The sequence below is a fragment of the Gracilinanus agilis genome, chromosome 3 (genome assembly GCF_016433145.1).
Source record: "Gracilinanus agilis isolate LMUSP501 chromosome 3, AgileGrace, whole genome shotgun sequence".
Classification (NCBI taxonomy): Eukaryota; Metazoa; Chordata; class Mammalia; order Didelphimorphia; family Didelphidae; genus Gracilinanus; species Gracilinanus agilis.
This window is the reverse complement of record NC_058132.1, coordinates 16,882,952-16,900,414: the sequence shown is the minus strand read 5'-3', so window position 1 is coordinate 16,900,414 and position 17,463 is coordinate 16,882,952. Positions and strand designations below refer to the sequence as shown.

The window sequence follows — 17,463 nt, the reverse complement described above, 5'->3', positions numbered from 1 at the left end:
CGTTTCCCTTTGTCTCCCCATCATCTAGCACAGTGCCTGGCACTAACTGCCTGTTGGTGGATTGACTAGAGAGAATATGGACCATCATTTCTAGGAGTAAGGGGAACCTTAGAACGTGGAATATTAGAACTGGGAAGAATCCTGGCACTAAAGCTGTAACTAGCACAGGGGGAACAGGGCTTTGGCTCACTTCAGAGGAGCTGTTGAGCCAGGTGGTCTTGATCAGTAAAAGACTGATTGATGGAAAGGAGATGCTGGCACCCTGTGGGGGACACCTGGCACCCAGCCAGGACCGATTGGGTTCAGAAAGATGCATCCTGGGGCAGCTGGGTGGCTCAGTGGATTGAGAGCCAGGCCCAGAGATGGGAGGTCCTGGGTTCAAATTTGGCCTCAGACACATCCTAGCTGTGTGACCCTGGGCAAGTCATTTAACCCCCATTGCCTCGCCCTTACCACTCTTCTGCCTTGGAAACAATACCCAGTATTGATTCCGTGATGGAAGGTCAGGAAAAAAAAAAGATGCATCTTTTCTGGAATGCTTAGGATGAGAGATGACAAAAGGGCTCGCCACCTTGGGGGTCTGCCTCTCTCTTTGCCTTCTCCCCTCCCACGGTTCCATCCCAGGAACCAGAATTCCCACTTACATCTCTCTGCTTCAGAGGAAGAAAGTCAGAGCTGGAAGGGATGGAGATCATCATAATATAATACAAGTAATCATGGGAGCTGATATTTCTGCAGTGCTCTACGGGTCTACATGGAATTGCATTCGATCCTCGGGCCAATCCCAAGAAGCAGCACGATGTCCTGGAGAGAATGCTGTCCTTGGAATTGCCAAGACCCGAACTGCAATCTCACTTTGGACACCTGTTGGCTGGGTGGCCCTGGGATGATCACTTCCCTTCTTTGGGCCTTAGTTTCCTTGTCTGTCAAATCAAGGGGTTGGACGAGATGGGCACTGAGATCTTATCGAAACTACCCTCAGCATTCCAGAAATGAATATGAAAGGATGTTAGAGGAGGTGATCTGGAAGCATCCTTTCAACTACATTTGTTGAGAAAAATAGCGTTAGTTAGCGTGTATGTAGCGACTTCAAGTTTTCAAAGCACTTTATATGTATCATCTCATTCGATCCTCACGACAAGCCTTTGAGCGAGGAGCTACGGTGCTGCTGTTCAGTCATTTCCCATCATGCCTGACTCTTCCTGACCCCATTTGGGGTTTTCTTGGCAGAGATACCAGACTGGTTTGCCATTTCCTTCTCCAGCTCATTGGACAGATGAGGAAACTGAGGCAACCAGGGTTAAGCAGTTGTCCAAGTCACACAGCTAGTAAAAATCTAAGGTCAGATTTGAACTCAGGTCCTCCCAACTCCAGGGATGGCATTCTTTCCACTTTGTCAACCAGATGCCTGGGAGGTATTGTGAGCCCCATTTTACATATGAGGAAACTGAGGCAAAAGGTAAAGGGATTTGCCCAGGGCCAGTTACCTAGTCAGTGTCTGAAGCAGGATTTGAACCTGACTTCAAATCTAGAAATCAATCTCTATGACTAATAATATACTTGTGTGTCCTCATTTTACAAGTAAGGAAACTGAGGCTCAGAGAGGTACTGGTTGCATTGTTATTTCTATTGCTTCTCACTGTACTTATTCTTTTTTTTTTTTTAAACCCTTAACTTCTGTGTATTGACTTATAGGTGGAAGATTGGTAAGGGTAGGCAATGGGGGTCAAGTGACTTGCCCAGGGTCACACAGCTGGGAAGTGTCTGAGCCCGGATTTGAACCTAGGACCTCCCGTCTCTAGGCCTGGCTCTCAATCCACTGAGCTTCCCAGCTGCCCCCTCACTGTACTTATTCTGAATATGCTTGCACATGTATCTGTAGAATGTGAGCTCCTAAACAGGTGAACTCCTGCTTGTTTTACCTTCGTATCCCTCCCTGCACAGTGCCTGGAACATGGCAGATGCTTAAGAAATGCTTGCTGATTGACTGACTAATTTACTTGAACTCATAAAGCAGGTTAGGGACAGAACTGAGACTCGAACCCAGGACTTCCGATGAGCTGTCCAGGGCCCTTTTTATGGTGCCACACGCCCAGCAACACACAAGCATGACACATAGCAGCCTACACAGAATGACACACAGGGAACATGATACACACATAAAAGGACACACCCAGCAACACACAAACACAACAGCCAGAAGGACACAACGTGCACACTCGAAGCTCTCGTTCCCTGGGAGAGATGCCCACACTCTGGGAAGGATCTTGGGAGCCCCACAGACATGCCCGGGCTCCTGCAGGCACTAACACACACATGGTCACAAGCACAGGCAGAGGAATGTCTCACCCACTCAGGAACACCCCAGAGATGCGAAGACCCCCAGAAATCTCTCTGCTGCCCTTACTGTCTCCCTTTCTCTTCCTCCAACACCCTCTAAACTCTCCCTGGAGGAGGAAGCTGGAACCCAGGCACAGAAAGACACATGAGGAACTTCAGGGAAACCAAAGGCACAGCTGGGTAGTCTGGAATGGGGAGGTCCTGGGTTCAAATCTGGCTTCAGACACTTCCTGGCTAGGTGACCCTGGGCAAGTCACTGAACCCCCTTTGCCAAGTCCTTGCCACTTCTCTGTCTTGGAACTGATTCTAGGACAGAAGGTAGGAGTTTGGAGACAGAAAAAGAGAAAAAGAAAAATAAATACAGAGACCGGAGAGAGAGACAGAGACAGAGACAGAGACAGAGGCAGGGAGGGAGAAGCAGAACCAAGAGAAACCTGGGCAAAGAGAGGAAGGCAGGAAGAGGCAGAGGCAAAGGGATTTCTTGTTCTGAGCTCTGCCCTTCCAGGTTCCGAGGCTTCTTCCAGGTCCCATGATCCTCTGCAGCTCGGGTGGTCTCGGTTCTAAAGCTTCCAACCCCAGGGCCTTTGGGTAGCGGATTTGAATTCCACCTCTCTGGGCACTGAGTGGCCCTGGACAAGGGAGTTCCCGTGCTTTCCTCCTCTGCAGAATGAGGGGGATTAAGCTTCCCGCCCGCCGAGGGCCCCACTTCCAGCTCCAATCGGCTCCAAACACGTGACCCCAAGAGCCACAGATGCTAAGGGATGGGGAAGGCCTCCATCTACTCCGGGGCACAGACAGAGGAGACAGAATTACGGCTAAACAGTGACCAGAGGCCCGGAGACGCGCAGGCAGTGACAGCGCCCCCTGGGGGTTCTGGCGTGAACGCGCCCCCTCCCCATGGGCAGGACTGGGGGGGGGGGCGCAATGACTCAGTCAGCCTCTTCCCGTGACTCAGGCAGGGCCTCGCCCCTTTGGGGGGGAGGTGGAGAGGAGGGGGACTCTCCCTGCCTCGGTTAGGGGGAGGCGCTGAGTCACAGACCGCCGCTCAGGAGCTCGGATGCTCGGTTCTGGCGGGAATAGGGACGCTGGGCTGAGCACACCTGGGTCCTATCGGAGGAGAGCGAGGTGGGGAGGGAACAGGATGGGGACATCAGGGTCTCCGAGTAGGGTCAGGTCCCGGACAAACGAGCTCCGACCATGGTCCGGGTTGGGGGAGGGAGACGAGGAAGCCTGGGTCCCCGAGGAAATACTGGAACTGGGGGGACCCGGACATTTGGGACCTCGGAGGCTCGGATTTCCCGTTGGCCGGGGCCCAGACTCTCCACCCGTATCTCCGGGATTGGCCCCGACCCAGGGCTGGGGACAAAGGAGCGTTTGACAGGCGGGAGGTGCAGAAAGATCACGCGGAGCCCGGGGCTCCGGGAGAGGGCGGGTCGGGCCCGGGGACATCCGGAAAGCGAAGGGAGGGGGGACGGGGACGTACCCCACCTCTCCCCCGCCTCCACCCACCCTCTTAATCCCTTCTTAGGCTGGAGCTTGGCAAATCCCCGTCGCGGAGCCTCCAGGGCTGGGGCGAGCCGCCACCTGGTGACAGCGAAAGGGACTGCAGACGGAGTCCGGCAGAGGCCCAGAACCAGCTGGGGCTCCTCTCTGCCTCCTCTGGGGCTCGATCTTTTCCTGCGGGGGGGGGGGGGTCGCCATTTCTGTCGGGCTCTGCCAGTCGGAGTCTTTCTCTGATTCCCCGCGTCCCTACCTCTTTCGGTTCTTTCTATTAGGTCTGGGGCGGTGGGGATGCTGGGAAGGGGAGCATCCATCGACATCGACTCCTCTGGTCTCCGCTTCTGCCTTCCCTCATTTCCCGCCGCCGGCCATCAGCGTCAGCCAGCAGGGATGAGACGCGCGGGTGCGTACCCGAGGGGACACCTTCCTGGACCAACCCTACCGAAGTCCCTCAAACGCTCCAGCGCTGTCCCTGGTGCTGAGACCACAGGCGCCGGAAGAGCTCTGTCCCCGGTCCTGAAGTAGAACCCGGCTGGGGAAGCCTGGGCAGAGCAGTCCTAGGTCACAGCCTGACCCTATCCCTGGGTCCGAAGTCGGTCAGGGTCTACGAAATCGGGACCCCCGAGGGGATCCGTTACTAGCTGGATGCTTAGCAACCTTCCCTGGAGAGCCGTGAGTCCTGGGTTCTAATCTAGACTCTGCTCCTCTCTCCATGTGTGACTTGTGGCAAATCTCTCTCTTGGCCTCAGATATCCCCACTGTAAAATGAGGGAATGGACTAGATTTTCTCTAAGGTCCCTTCTCGCTCTAAGTTTTCATTCTGTGTTCTAAGGTCCCTTCTAGCCCTGCCATCTGTGCTCTTGACCTCAGGTTGGAGGCTCTGGAGTGAGTTGTTTTGGCCCTCTCCTCATCCTGGCCCCCCACCACCTGCTTTTGGGTTTTCCAGCCTTAGGCCCCTTCAGCAGGGCTGCAGGATTCTAAATGGAACGGGGAAGCAGGAAGTGTGGCTTCTCTCTCTGAGACGGACTCCATGTTGGCTGGGGACAAGTTGTGACTGACCCCTTGGGCGACCTCAGAGGAAGTGGAGTTTGTACCCTGATTTCCTGGGATCCAGAAGGAGGAAAGTCATCAGCCTGTGGGAGGTTTGGTTGAGACTATAAAACCCAACCTGGGTTGCAGGTTAACTTGGGCTGGTTTAGCTCCCAGATCTGCCCACCTGAAGGAGTATCGACTGTGGACCTGGAAGAGCTGCAACATCGCTGGAGTGTGATAGGACTCAGCAGGGAGGATTCCCACTTCATTCCTGCTATTCTTCGGGCCCTGCCTTGCTTTAATCCTTAGTTCAGTGTAGATAAGCCATTCTCTGACCCTGTGGTTTGCCCATAGTCTGCAAGTATAGAAAACCCTATTCCCATCCTTTAGAGCAGTGCTTCCCAAAAGTTTTTGGCCTACCGCCCCCTTTCCAGAAAAAACATTCTTTAGCCCCCTGGAAATTAATTTAAAAAATTTTAATAGCAATTAATAGGAAAGATAAATGCACCTGTGGCCATCACTGCTCTCCTGGATTGCTGCAGCACCCACCAGGGGGCGGTGGCGCCCACTTGGGGAATCACTGCTTAGACTATAGTTTTCTTTAATTAAACCTGTGTTTATAAACCCTCTTGTCCATATCATTCACTTGCTGGTTTCTCAGACTCCCTGGCTGGGTGGACTTGTGTTGGCAGTTAGGCCTTCTAAGTGCCCAAACCCCTTCTAACTGTTCCCTAACCTGTTAAGCTAATCCCAGCATATATATGTCCTTCCTGCCTCTTACACATCCTTCTACAGAACCAAATTAATTAGTTATTTTAATTAAGCTTAATTAGTAAAATCCTGTTTTCCCCGCATAGTTCAGTAACAAGGCGCTAAGGGTCTTGGGATTTTCTTGGCAAAGATATGGTAATGGTTTGCCATTTCCTTCTCAGGTTCATTTTTACAGATAAGGAACTGAGGGAAACAGGGTTAAGTGACTTGTCCAGGGTCATACAGCTCGTTAGCATCTGATTTGAACTTATGAAGATGTGTCTTTCTGATTCCAAGCCCAGTGCTCTACCCTATGTAGCCACTCACTTTGTCTTGGGATTGTTAATAATAATAATAATAAATAATAACAACAATGGCTAGCATTTATATATATGTGCTGTAAGGTTTACAAAGAACTTCGTGAACATTATCCCATTTTATCTGGGAAGCACCATTATTATTTCTGCTTTACAGTTAAGGCAACTGAGGTGGAATAATTTGCAAATTCTAAGATGGAAGGGAAGGGTTTTAAAAAAGCATCGGAGGCTAGATTTGGTTTCGGGCCTGCCTGACTCGGGTCCAGGGCCTTGTGGACTGCGCCCCCGGCTGCCTAGGCTGGTGGTTCTTGAGACATAGCCTTTAGGACTCGTATATCTTGTATCTTGCAAGGAAACAAATCGCATTTCTTCAGGTTAGACAAGTTAGACAGCAGGACCTGAAGTATACGCTAGCGTCTAGGGATGGGAAGTTAACTGGGATTTGATTGGTCTAGGGAACTCCCAGGTGAGGAAATGCTCTCTGCCGCTGAAGATGGGCACTTCTCTTCAATTTACGGCCTCAGAGGATTGTGGGGGTGCTGAGAAATGGCCCCAGAAGGGATAGTGACAGCCTGGGTCAGGCCCCTGGGAGGACCTGGTGAGCCCAGCCAGCAGGGCTCAGTGCAAGGTTCCAGGGACGTTTAGTGGCCAGAAGGGAAGCCGCTGGAGTGGTGGGTGGCCTTCAAATATCTGAAGGGCCGCCAGGCAGGTTTTGTTTGTCTCGGGGGGAAGAACAAGGAACAAGGAGGATGTGGAGGGTGGGACGGGGCAGCTGGAGAAGCCTCAGACGGGTTGTCTTCAGTTCGAAGGGAAGAACCCCTTTTTAATATCCTGCCCTGGCTAAAGTGGAATGGATTGCCTAGAGAGAGTGAGCTCCCCTTCACCGGATGGATTCTCCTGGAGGCTGGAGGACCAGCTCCTCTGCAGAGACACACCCTCAGGTCCCAGGTCCCAGGCTTGAGTATTTAAGGCTCTCTCAGCAAATCCTCGAAGGCCTCAAGATCAAAGGGAAGCCAGGGCTTCTCTCAATCGCCCTACCAGGGAGGGGACGGTCAGGAGCAGCGGGAGAGCCAGGAGGCCAGGGGGATGGCAGGGGGCGGCATCAATGATGTGGTCCACGTGTCTGTCGGAGCCACCATTACAGAAGTTCTCCCCACAGCAGGAGCCTTTGAGGTAGTTGTCTGACCAGTGAGTGGCGGCCCCAATCACCGTGCACGTGGGTTCATGGCACGTCTTCACATAGATGGGGGTGGAGAAGTTGTCTGCAGAGGGAGGAGGCCAGAGGTCAGCAGGAGGAATGAGGCTCCCGCCAGGCCCAGGGCTCCCCCACTGGGTCGCACCCATTCCTACTCACCAATGGCCAGGAAGCCTTGGCCCTGGAAGCACGCACTCTGGCCTCCATGACACTTGATCTTGCGGGAATTCTGGAGATCACAGCCCTCGGCGTGGGTACTGATGCAGGCCCAGCACTCGGTCCCGCTGAGCTCCGGAGGATCTGGGGCTGGGGAGGGAGAGAGGACACGGCCAGGTCAGGTGGGCCCTGGATCCTGAAACGTCCCCCATCCCCATCCCCGACTCTGTCTATCAAACGTGCTGGGAATGAGGGCCTACGGCAGGCACCCAGAATTACACATCTAGACCTCAGTGTTCCCATCCCTAAAATGAAGGAGTTGGACTAGATCATCTCTAAGAGCCCTCCTGGCTTTGACATCTTAAGGTCCTTCCCAGTTCTAAGGCTCCTTCTGACATTCACTGTTCTAAGGGCTCTCTTAGCTCCACCATTTTGTGTTCTAGGCTCTCTCCCAGACCTGACCTATGGTCGCTCTTTTAAGGCCAGCTTTTTCTTTTTAACTTACTTTCTGTCTTAGAACACACACTAAATTTGGGTTCTAAGGCAGAAGAGCAGTAAGGGCTGGGCAATGGGGATTAAGTGACTTACCTAGGGTCACACGGCTGGGAAGTGTCTAAGGATACATTTGAACCCAGGACCTTCCCATCTCCAGTTCTGGCTCTTTATTCATCGAGCCACCTAGCTGTCCCTTGGTCTCCCTTCCTAGGGCCCTTCCAGCTCGGTTGCTCAGTCTCTCGGTTGATGAACGGATGTTCCCCCTCTGTGGGCCTGAGAGGCCTCCCCAGGCTGCCCCACTCCCCCACTTCCCTTCACCTGGGCTGAGGTTGGGGATGCTGTCGTGGCTGTCAATCTGGTGGTTGCACAGATCCTCCTGGCATCGACGTACCATGGTGTAGTCAGGGGGCAGTGAGTCCCCGCCTGAGGTCATCTCCCCAAAGCCTTCCCCATAAGAACAGCCCTTTTTCACCAGAATCACTGAGTTTCTGTAACCTGGAGGTGGGGAGGAGCAGAAAGGGAAGGACTGAACCCCATCAAGGCCCCTCTGCCTCCATCGGCAATTTTAAGCCCAAAGCCAGGCTCCCCCCAAGTGGCTCCCCTCCCCGAGGGCCCCATCATTCCGACTCCTTTTTTTCTCAGGCTTTAACTGACTCTATTTTTATTCCACACAAGGTCACTCCTCATTTCCTCATCTCGCCCTTCTCAGAGGATTGGAGGAGATCACCTTTAGGGGTCCTCCTGCTCTCCCTCCCTGCTTTAAGGTCTCTCCCCTCTCTGATACGTCCTGTTCTAAGTTCGTGAGGATTCTTCTTCCCTTTCAGAATTTAATAGCCATCCATATGAAGTCTGTGAAATTGGAAATCTCGAACCCTTGGACTTCATCTCCCAGAATCCTTTCCCCTTCGTCCATGTAGGGTCCTTACGTATTGTAAAGAAGTTTGCTGTAAGCCCGCCCTCTCGCTCTCTTCCCACGAGTGTGGCTGGGAAAGCTGGCTTTACTCGGCTTTTACTTTTGTCTTTTTATTTTTTTACTTCAAGTTATTATGAATAAATCTTATTAAATATAATACTTGGAGTTCTTGTATATTAATTTGTAAGCCTACAAGTCCTATCATTGATTTTTTCAAGCCCTCCCCTTCCATCTTAGATGTATTGTTTCCAAGGCAGAAGAGCAGGAAGGGCTAGACAATGGGGGTTATGTGACTTGTCCAGGGTCACACAGCTAGCCAGTGTCTGAGACCAGATTTGAACCCAGACTCTGGCACTGAATTTTTAAAAAGTCAAACGCACAAGTTCCGAGTGAAGCTAGGAGTAGTATCTGAAAATGAGCCACGTGCCCAAGTGAGACTTGGCGGCCTAAAGCCAATGTGACCGTCGGCGAGGGTCTAGTGCCCAGAACTAGGGCGCTGGGGATGGTCTCTGGTATTCTGCCGTGGGCTGGCCGCATCTGGAGGACCCTCTCCCATTCGGTGTGCCGCGCTTCAGCAGAGGCACCGATAAGCTGGAGCATGTCCAGGGCCCGTGACACAGAGGGATTAAAGGGATGTTGGGCCAAGAGGAGAGAAGACCCAGCGGAGCTGGGATAGCTTTTGTTGTTGTTCAGTCCTGCCTCACTCTCTGGGACTCCATTTGGGGTTGTCTTGGCAAAGATCCTGGAGAGCTTTGCCATGTCCCTCTTGGCTTATTTTACAGGTGGGGAAACGGAGGCAAACAAAGTTAAATGGCTTATCCAGGGGCAGCTGTAAGTGTCTGAGGTCATATTTGAACCCGGGTCCTCCTCCCTCCAGGCTGGTGCTCTATCCATTGCGCCACCGAGTTGCCCAGATAGAGGTCTTCAGTTATTTGAAGGGTTCTCCTGCAGAAGAGACACTAGCCCTGTGCTGTGGACTCCATGGGGCAGAATAAGCACTAGCTGTGGGGATTATGGGTAGTGAAGTTCTGGGAGGAAGATCTTGGCTCATCTGAAGAATGTTTTAACAAAGAACTGGCTCAGGGCAGCTAGGAGGCCCAGTGGATAGAGCACCAGACTTGGGGGTCAGGAGGTCCTGGGTTCAAATGTGGCCTCAGACACTTCCTAGCTATGTGACCCTGGACAAGTCACTTAACCTTGTTTGCCTAGGCCTTGCCCTTCTATCTTAGAGTTGCAACTAAGACAGAAAATAAGGGTGTATTTAAAACCAACAAACAAAACCGACCAAATTCTGATAATCAGGATGGGCTGCTTTCACAAGGTGGCCACTAGGTGACACAATGGATAGAAGGCTGGGCCTGGAATCAGGATGACTCATCTTCCTGAGTTCAAATCTGACCCAGGGAAAGTCACTTAACTTTGTTGGCCTCAATTTCCTCATCTGTCAAATGGGCTGGAGATGGACATGGCAAACCCCTCCAGGATCTTTCCCATGAAAACTCCAGAGTGACTAAAATCGAATGAACGACAAACTTCCTCAGGTAATGAGCTCCCTGTCACTGGAGGAAACTGAGCAAGGGACAGAGAACTATTTGTCAGCGATAGCAAAGAAGGGATTCCTGCTCTGGAACAAGTTGGACTGGATGCTTTCAGAGCTCCTTTCAATTCTGGATGACCAATTGGTGAAATCTGTGATTCTAAGTTGTGTGGTATGATTCCGTCATGATCTCTCTTGCCTCTTTTCCATCCTCACCTGTACTCACGGAAGTCACCGCCTCCAGGCAGGCCTCTTGGCCTGAACCACAAGTCACATTGGGTATCGAGAGGCCGGATAGATCAAAAGGACCAGTGAAGAGACGTTCCAGACTGTAGCACTGAAGAGCCCAGGCACCTGTGGGAGACAAAGGAATGACCCGGGAAGTCACTATCTCACCCCTGATCTTATCTCCTTGCACAAAGCTGACAAGGAACTGGCCATGCCAGCCTGCCCACTCCTCTCGATTCCTTTTCTGTGGCTTCCTCTCGGAGTGGAGGCGAATCCCATCTCCTCTTCCCTGTCCCTGTAGCCATCTTTGGGGGCCTCCCAGATAGGCAACAGACAGAAGGGACAAATGAAGGGAAGTAGAGTATAGCGACTCTGTGTGTGTATATTTAAATATATAACCTAGAATATATTTATACATGACCTATTATATGTATATCATAATGACATAAATATATTATAAATATATACATACACACATATACAGAAGTCTTATACAGCATGGCACAGTGAAAAGTACTCTGGCTCTGGAAATGAGTTCAAATCCTGCCTTTGAAATGTACTATTTGCCCATGGTAAGGTCCCCGGGCCTCAGTTTCCTCATCTGTAAAATGAAGGAGTGGAGTTAGATGGCCTCCGGGCTCCCTTCCCACTCTGAATCTCTAATCCTGTGAACTGGTCTGAGGACATTCAGAGAGCCTGAGGTGAAGCCCGGAGCTGGGCCACAGCGGGCTGGGCCACCCGCCACTGCCTGGAGAGATCCAGACACAGAGTCAGAGCTAACTTGGAGGAAAACTGGGTGGGAGCCAAGCATGAAGGGTGAGACACAGCACAGAGACAGGCTGAGCTGGAGAGGGTTCAGAGACATCCCCGAGGCACGGAGAGAGAGACTCGGAGACATCAGGGAGGCACAAAGGCTAAGAGACACGCCAGCCTCAGAGATGAGGAGATACAAGTCCAGCAGACAACTTCTTCAGGCGCCTGGAGCCCAAGCCCTCCCTCCCCCTTCATCCCACTCTCCCTCCCCGGCAGACATACACAAACTGCAGGGGCGCTAAGGGCAAGGATCTGGAAGGTGGACAGAGGGGAGAGCTCTCTCTTTGGGGTGGGCCTCTCTCCATCACTGTGCCTGCTGGAGAGGAGTCTCAGCTCCCTGCCTAGTGCCCTGGTCCCATTGTGACTGGAGGAGAGAGAGGAGGATGGAGAAGAGAACTGAGCTCCCTTGTCTCTCCCCACCCCTATCCTGAGGGTCCCAGGAGTCCTAAATCCCCAGCCCCTATTCTCTCAAAGACCCTAAAGCATTGCTCTCTGCCCACCCCCTTAATCCACCTCAATCTCAAATTGTTCAGTACCTGTCAGGCTCAGCAAGAGGCTGAGCAGCGATGTAGGAAGCCTCATGGTGAAGGAGAAGCCAAGAATGCTCCTTCAGGTCCAGGAGCAGATTCTTTTCCTCATTTGTCCCTCCTCCATCCTCCTCCCTCCTTCCCTTCTCCCTCCACCCTTCAACCCCTGGGCTGGCCTTCCCTCAGGGTGTTCTGAGGGTGGTGCCTGGGCACCTTAGCAAACTGAATGGAGGGGGTAGGAGATCAGAGAGCCTGGGTCACTGAGGGAGTCAAGGACTGGGGAGCAGCTCTGCCTTGATGGGTGTCTCCTACTTATTCCAGGTCTAAGATGGTAAGAAATGATCCCCTCTGTATGTGCCCCCAAGTAGGGGCAAGGGGAGGGGTCCTTCTTGCTGACCAAGTCTCTTCTCTGCCCCAAACTGCTGCCTCCCATTCTCAGTTTCTGGCTCTTTCGCCTTTCCTCCATCACTGTCTCTGTCGCCTTCCTTTATGTCTTTCTCTTCATTTTCTCCTTTTTTGCCTGTGTCCTCTTCCATTGTGGCGGGAGAGAGAGAAGCCCTGTCCAACCACATTCCTCCATAATCTTCATGGATAAACTTGGGGCCACCCCGATGACATTTCACTGGGCACCTCCCTCCTTGCCCCATAATTGCAGCCTTCCAGTCAGTCTCTACAACCTGGTCTTCAGGGACCCACATGAAGTCCCGTCTCCTCCTAGATGTCCTCTATCATCACTAGCTGTCCCAGGGAGCCCTTTTCTGAGGGCCACATTCGAGGAGGATCACAGTTCAGGGCTGGTTGCCTTGAAGTTGGTGGAATTGAGGCCTTGAGGACCCAAATACGTGGGTCCTTGACTTGGGCCATTGGCTCCTGGAGGGACCAGGCACAATTGTGTGGGGCATTTATGTTGCCCATCTCACTCCCTGCCTGATAGGTACCTTCAGCGCCTGCCTCGGATTTTTGGATGGAGTTGTGAGGGGTGAGAGAGGCCTCCCGAATCAGAGGGGTTCCCATCATTCCCTTCCCATACATCTGAGACCTCCCTGTTCTTGGAAGTGTTGGAGCTGAGGCTAGAGCTACTATGTTGTTCCCAGGGGTTCCACCAGAGATCAGGCAGGGGAATCTAAGGTCAATCCAGGGAGGTGGCAGCCAGACTGGGGAAAGAGGTGAGGTGAACCTGCTTTTCTCACATCCCTTTATCCATTCCTCACCTCTATCCAAGCCTCAGTCCTGAGTTTCTCCCAGTCTGTGATGTGTCTCCACCTTGACATTCATCCATACTGCAAATTCAACATGCCTCAAACTGAACTACTCATTCTGTTCCCTAAATCTGGTCCTTTTCCCAGAATTCCTGTTTCTCTTGATAGCATCACTTTCCTCCTAAGCACTGGGGTTCCAAATCTGAGTCATCTTTTGCTCTTCCTTCTCTCTTCTAGATCACTGCAAATTAATCCCACCCCATCACTTCTTGTTCCACACATCTCCCATTCATTCTGTCTCCCTGCTCTAGGGACGTGACCCTAGTTAAGGTCCTCATCACTCCCCCCACCCCCTGTTTTAAAAAACAACAACCCTTACCTTCCATCTTAGAATCAATACTGTGTATTGGTTTTATGGCAGAAGAGTGGTAAATGGGGGTTAAGTGGGGTTAAGTGACTTGCCCAGGGTCACACAGCTGAGAAGTGTCTGAGGCCAGATTTGAACCCAGGACCTCTTGGCTCTAGGCTTGGCTCTCAATCCACTGAGCTACCCAGCTGCCCCCATCCTTTTTTAAAGACTCTTACTTTCTCTTTTAGTAACAACTCTAACACAGAAGGGCAAGGGTTAGGCAACTGGGGTCAAGTGACTTGCCCACTGTCCCCCAGCTCGGAAGTATCTGAGGCTTCCCATTCTAGGCCTGGTGCTCTATCCACTGTGCCACCTACCTGGCCCCCCCATCACTCCCTGACTAATCTCTTACAAGGATAGTCACCTAACTTGAATCCATGCTCCTTTCCTAGAGCTGTCAACTCAGTCTCCTAATCAATGGCGCCCAATTGTCTCTAAGATAAAACACCAACCCCTCAGCCTGGACCAGAGAGCTCTCCCAGCTACCTTACTGCCAGCTACATTCCCAGCCTTATATTTCTCCTTCTAGGTGCCGTCCAAACAGGATGGCTCATTATTGCAGCTGGTCTGCTTTCTTCCACCTTCGTGCATTCAAGAAGGCTGACTCTGCTGCCTGGAACGCCTGCTCTCCTATCTCTGGGCACTGAGATGCTTCTCTTCTGTCAAGGCTCAGCTCAAAATGCTGCTTTGTTTCAGAGGCTTTCTCTCCTCTACCCAGATGAAAGAAGGATTCTCTCTGTCCTGAAATTTTCCTAGGCCCTTTGCTTAGTGGCCTCAGAAATGGGGTAGAGCAGATAAAGCAAATGGACTTGGATTCAGAAAGAGATGAGTTCAAATTCTACGTTAGATGAGTGTCACTCTTGATAAGTTATTTTATTTTGGTCTGCCTTAGCTTTCCCATCTTTAAAATGGGAATGATAATAGCACTTACCTCACAGGGTTGTTGTAAGGGTCAATGAGATAACACATGCAGAATTTAACTATTCTTTTTATTTGGCTCTTTCTTTTCCTACCATCACACTCTTCATCATATCAGACTTGGCTCTCCATATGTCTATTCTTCCCAGTAGGGCAGAAGTTTCTTGAGGGTAGTGACTGTGTGCATTTGAAAAACTCTTGTGCAATCTGAATCCCAAAGCCCATTGATATGGGACATCCACACCCCATGCCCAGGTGACTTGGTGGGAAAGTGGGAGAGCTTGGGACCTTCTGGTTTCCTCCTTTTGAGAGGGAAGATGGATGATGCCAACCACACTTTAGGTGGCTGAATGAAAAGACTTTGGGAAGAGCTTACATGAGAGGCTCAAGCCCTCTCCATTGTGGCCCAATCCCCAGCTTGCTCTGCTAGAGGCTTTAGGGAACTTCCTCTTGGGTGAGATCTATGTAGGATTCTCTGTCTCTGTCTCTCTTTTTCTCTCTCTTTCTTTCCCTTCCCCTCTCTCTTTTTCTTACTTTCTCTTTTTCTTTCTCTTTTTCTCTTCTCTCTCTCTTGCTTTCTCTTTCTCTTCATGACTTCTCTTGCTCTGTTTGTCTGTCTGTCTGAATGAATGACCTCACTTCCAGTGAGAGAATTCCTTCATTCTCTTCGGACAGGTATATATTCTCCTCTGTATACTTTCTTTGATTTCTATTTTGCCATTTTGCTCATTTCTGTTCGTTGTGCAATTGGCACATGGTGGGAAAGGAGTCAAGCCATGGATATAAAGCTTGGCATTCTGCTTCCTCACACTTAGTGAAACAGCAATCAAAAGCTTAGCTTGATCCTAGAAATCACATCCTCCAGAGTCTAGACCAATAATATTTAAGGGCGCAGAGAGATATACTTATATTCTGGTATTCCCTTTCTCTCAGGAGAGTAGCTTCTGGCTCCAACTTCCTGCTTCCACTCCTGGTAGGAGTTTGTTTCCCTTGGAGAAGGGTGAGGGGAGAGGAGGCTAGAGATGTCTATTCTGCCTCCTTTTGGGCTGTACACTGACACGCCCAAGCTGCACGTGGGAGACAGCCTTCATTTCATTTGCATAATTAGTGCTAACTACAGGCTCCTGTACATAGCAAGTGCTTAAAAAAATGTGCCTTAAATGGAGTGGAATTGGTCCAGCCCTTCCATGAGCAGTCATGGTGGTGATCTTGACAATGAAAGGAACACTGATAAGTGACAGAGCTTGAATGCTTCCTAGGGTTTGCAAAGAGCTCTCTTCACAGCAGCCCTGATGCAGACAACACAAGGGTGATTATTGTCCCTTTGAGGATGAGGTGAGAGGAAGAAACCGAGGCATCACAGGGTCACAGATTTAGAGCTGGAAAGGGCCCTGGAACCAGCAAGTTCAGCTTCTTCCTTTTTCAGATGAGGAAACTGAGATAGCTGTATATAAAATGTCTGAAGCAGGGGGTGGCACAGCTAGGTGGCATAGTGATAGTGATAGGAGGACCTGGGTTCAAATCTGGCCTCAGACACTTCCTAGCAGTGTGACCTTGGGCAAGTTACTTAACCTCAATTACCTAGTCCTTGCCACTCTTCTGTCTTAAAGCTGATATCAAGGGGGCAGCTGGGTAGCTCAATGGATTGAGAGTCAGGCCTAGAGATGGGAGGTCCTAGGTTCAAGTCTGGCCTCAGACACTTCCTAGCTGTGTGACCCTGGGCAAGTCACTTGACCCCCAAGCCCTTACCACTCTTCTGCCTGGGAACCAATACAGAGTATTGATTCCAAGGTGGAAGGTGAGGGTTTGGGGAAAAAAAAAAAAGACAGAAGGTAAGAGATTAAAAAGAAAAGTATCTGAGGCAGGATTTGAGCTCTGGTCATCTTAGTCTCCATTCAGTCCACTGCAACATTTGGCAACCTGTTTCAGCAAGGCAAGGGATTTTCCCGAGGACCACACAGCCTGTGAGTTCAGGATATGGAATTTGAACTGAGGTCTCCAGACCTAGTGGGCCAAGGAGCCAAATCGTGGCCAGGTGATGTGGCCCGTGACTCAGTCATCATTCTGGTCCTCCAAGAGCATCCTATCTCCACCTCAGGGCTGGGAACTCTGGTCTCTGGTGGCCTGTATGGACGGACTCTGTTTGTCTCTGTCTTCCCCCATTAGAACGTCAGCTCCTTGAGGGCAGCGACTCTTTCTGCTTTCAGTACTTAGCACAGAGCAAATGCCAAATAAAAGTAAGTGGAGCGTAGCCTGCCTGGCTGGAGTGTGGGCAGAGATGCTTCCCACGCCTGGGCAGGGTGGAGTCACCTGTTTTGAGAGCTCTGATTGTGTGGGTTTAGAGATGAACCAATCCTCACTTAAAGTTAGCCAATGTTTCCCATCATTCCTGGCTCTGGTATGCACAGACCCATTTCAAAAGCAGGCTGTTGTGCCAGCCCTCAGCCTCTCTGATTCCATGAGCCACCCAGCTCTAGACTGGCCACTGCTCAGAGAGAAATCAGCACTCAACTTCCTCTTTCTCAAGCCCAGTTTTCATTAGCATCCTCCCTTGCTCTGCTTGAAGGCTTCCCCGCAGGCTCGTGTGGTGTCTTCCCTCTATGAACCATCTTCAATTTATTTTATTTTATTTAAAAACCCTTACCTTCCATCTTAGAATCAATACTGGGTATTGGTTCTAAGGCAGAAGAGCGGTAAGGGATAGGCAAAGGGGGTGAAATGACTTGCCCAGGGTCACACAGCTAGGAAGTATCTGAGGCCAGATTTGAACCCAGGACTTCCCATCTTTGGGCCTGACTCTCAATCCACTGAGCTACCCAGATGCCCCCTAGTTTATTTTGTTTTTGTCGTTAGGGGTTTACAGGTTGTCTCCTCCATAAGACTGTGAGCAACCTGTGAGCAGGGATTATCTTCCATCTCATTTTGTATCCCTTTTAGCATTTAGCACAGTGCTTGGCACATAGTAGGTGCTTAGTAAATGCTCCTTGAAATAATAAACTGGAGGAATTCCATGTGAACTGGAATGACCTCCAGGAATTGATGCAGAGCGAAAGGAGCAGAACCAGGAGAGCATTGTACACAGAGACTGATACACTGTGGTAAAATTGAATGTAACTAGCAGCAATGTAATGACC

General features: G+C 50.9%; 2 protein-coding genes across 2 annotated transcripts in view; both read right to left on the bottom strand.

Moving 5' to 3' along the window:
- Positions 1-5,141, bottom strand: part of KCNN4 (potassium calcium-activated channel subfamily N member 4) — a 17,345-nt gene extending 12,204 nt beyond the window's left edge. The window contains exons 1-4 of the mRNA XM_044668513.1: positions 5,009-5,141; positions 4,283-4,415; positions 3,829-3,924; positions 3,591-3,696 (exon numbers count right to left, since the gene is read on the bottom strand). Of these exons, the coding sequence (XP_044524448.1) occupies positions 3,591-3,696; positions 3,829-3,924; positions 4,283-4,415; positions 5,009-5,141 (468 nt within the window). The remainder of the gene's footprint in view (positions 1-3,590; positions 3,697-3,828; positions 3,925-4,282; positions 4,416-5,008) is intronic.
- Positions 5,142-6,941: 1,800 nt separating this feature from the next.
- Positions 6,942-11,858, bottom strand: LYPD5 (LY6/PLAUR domain containing 5). The gene is made up of 5 exons (XM_044666135.1): positions 11,813-11,858; positions 10,452-10,589; positions 8,104-8,280; positions 7,294-7,440; positions 6,942-7,201 (listed from the first exon to the last, which is right to left on the bottom strand). The coding sequence occupies exons 1-5, from the start codon at positions 11,856-11,858 to the stop codon at positions 6,942-6,944; spliced, it is 768 nt and encodes a 255-aa protein (XP_044522070.1).
- Positions 11,859-17,463: the final 5,605 nt, after the last annotated feature.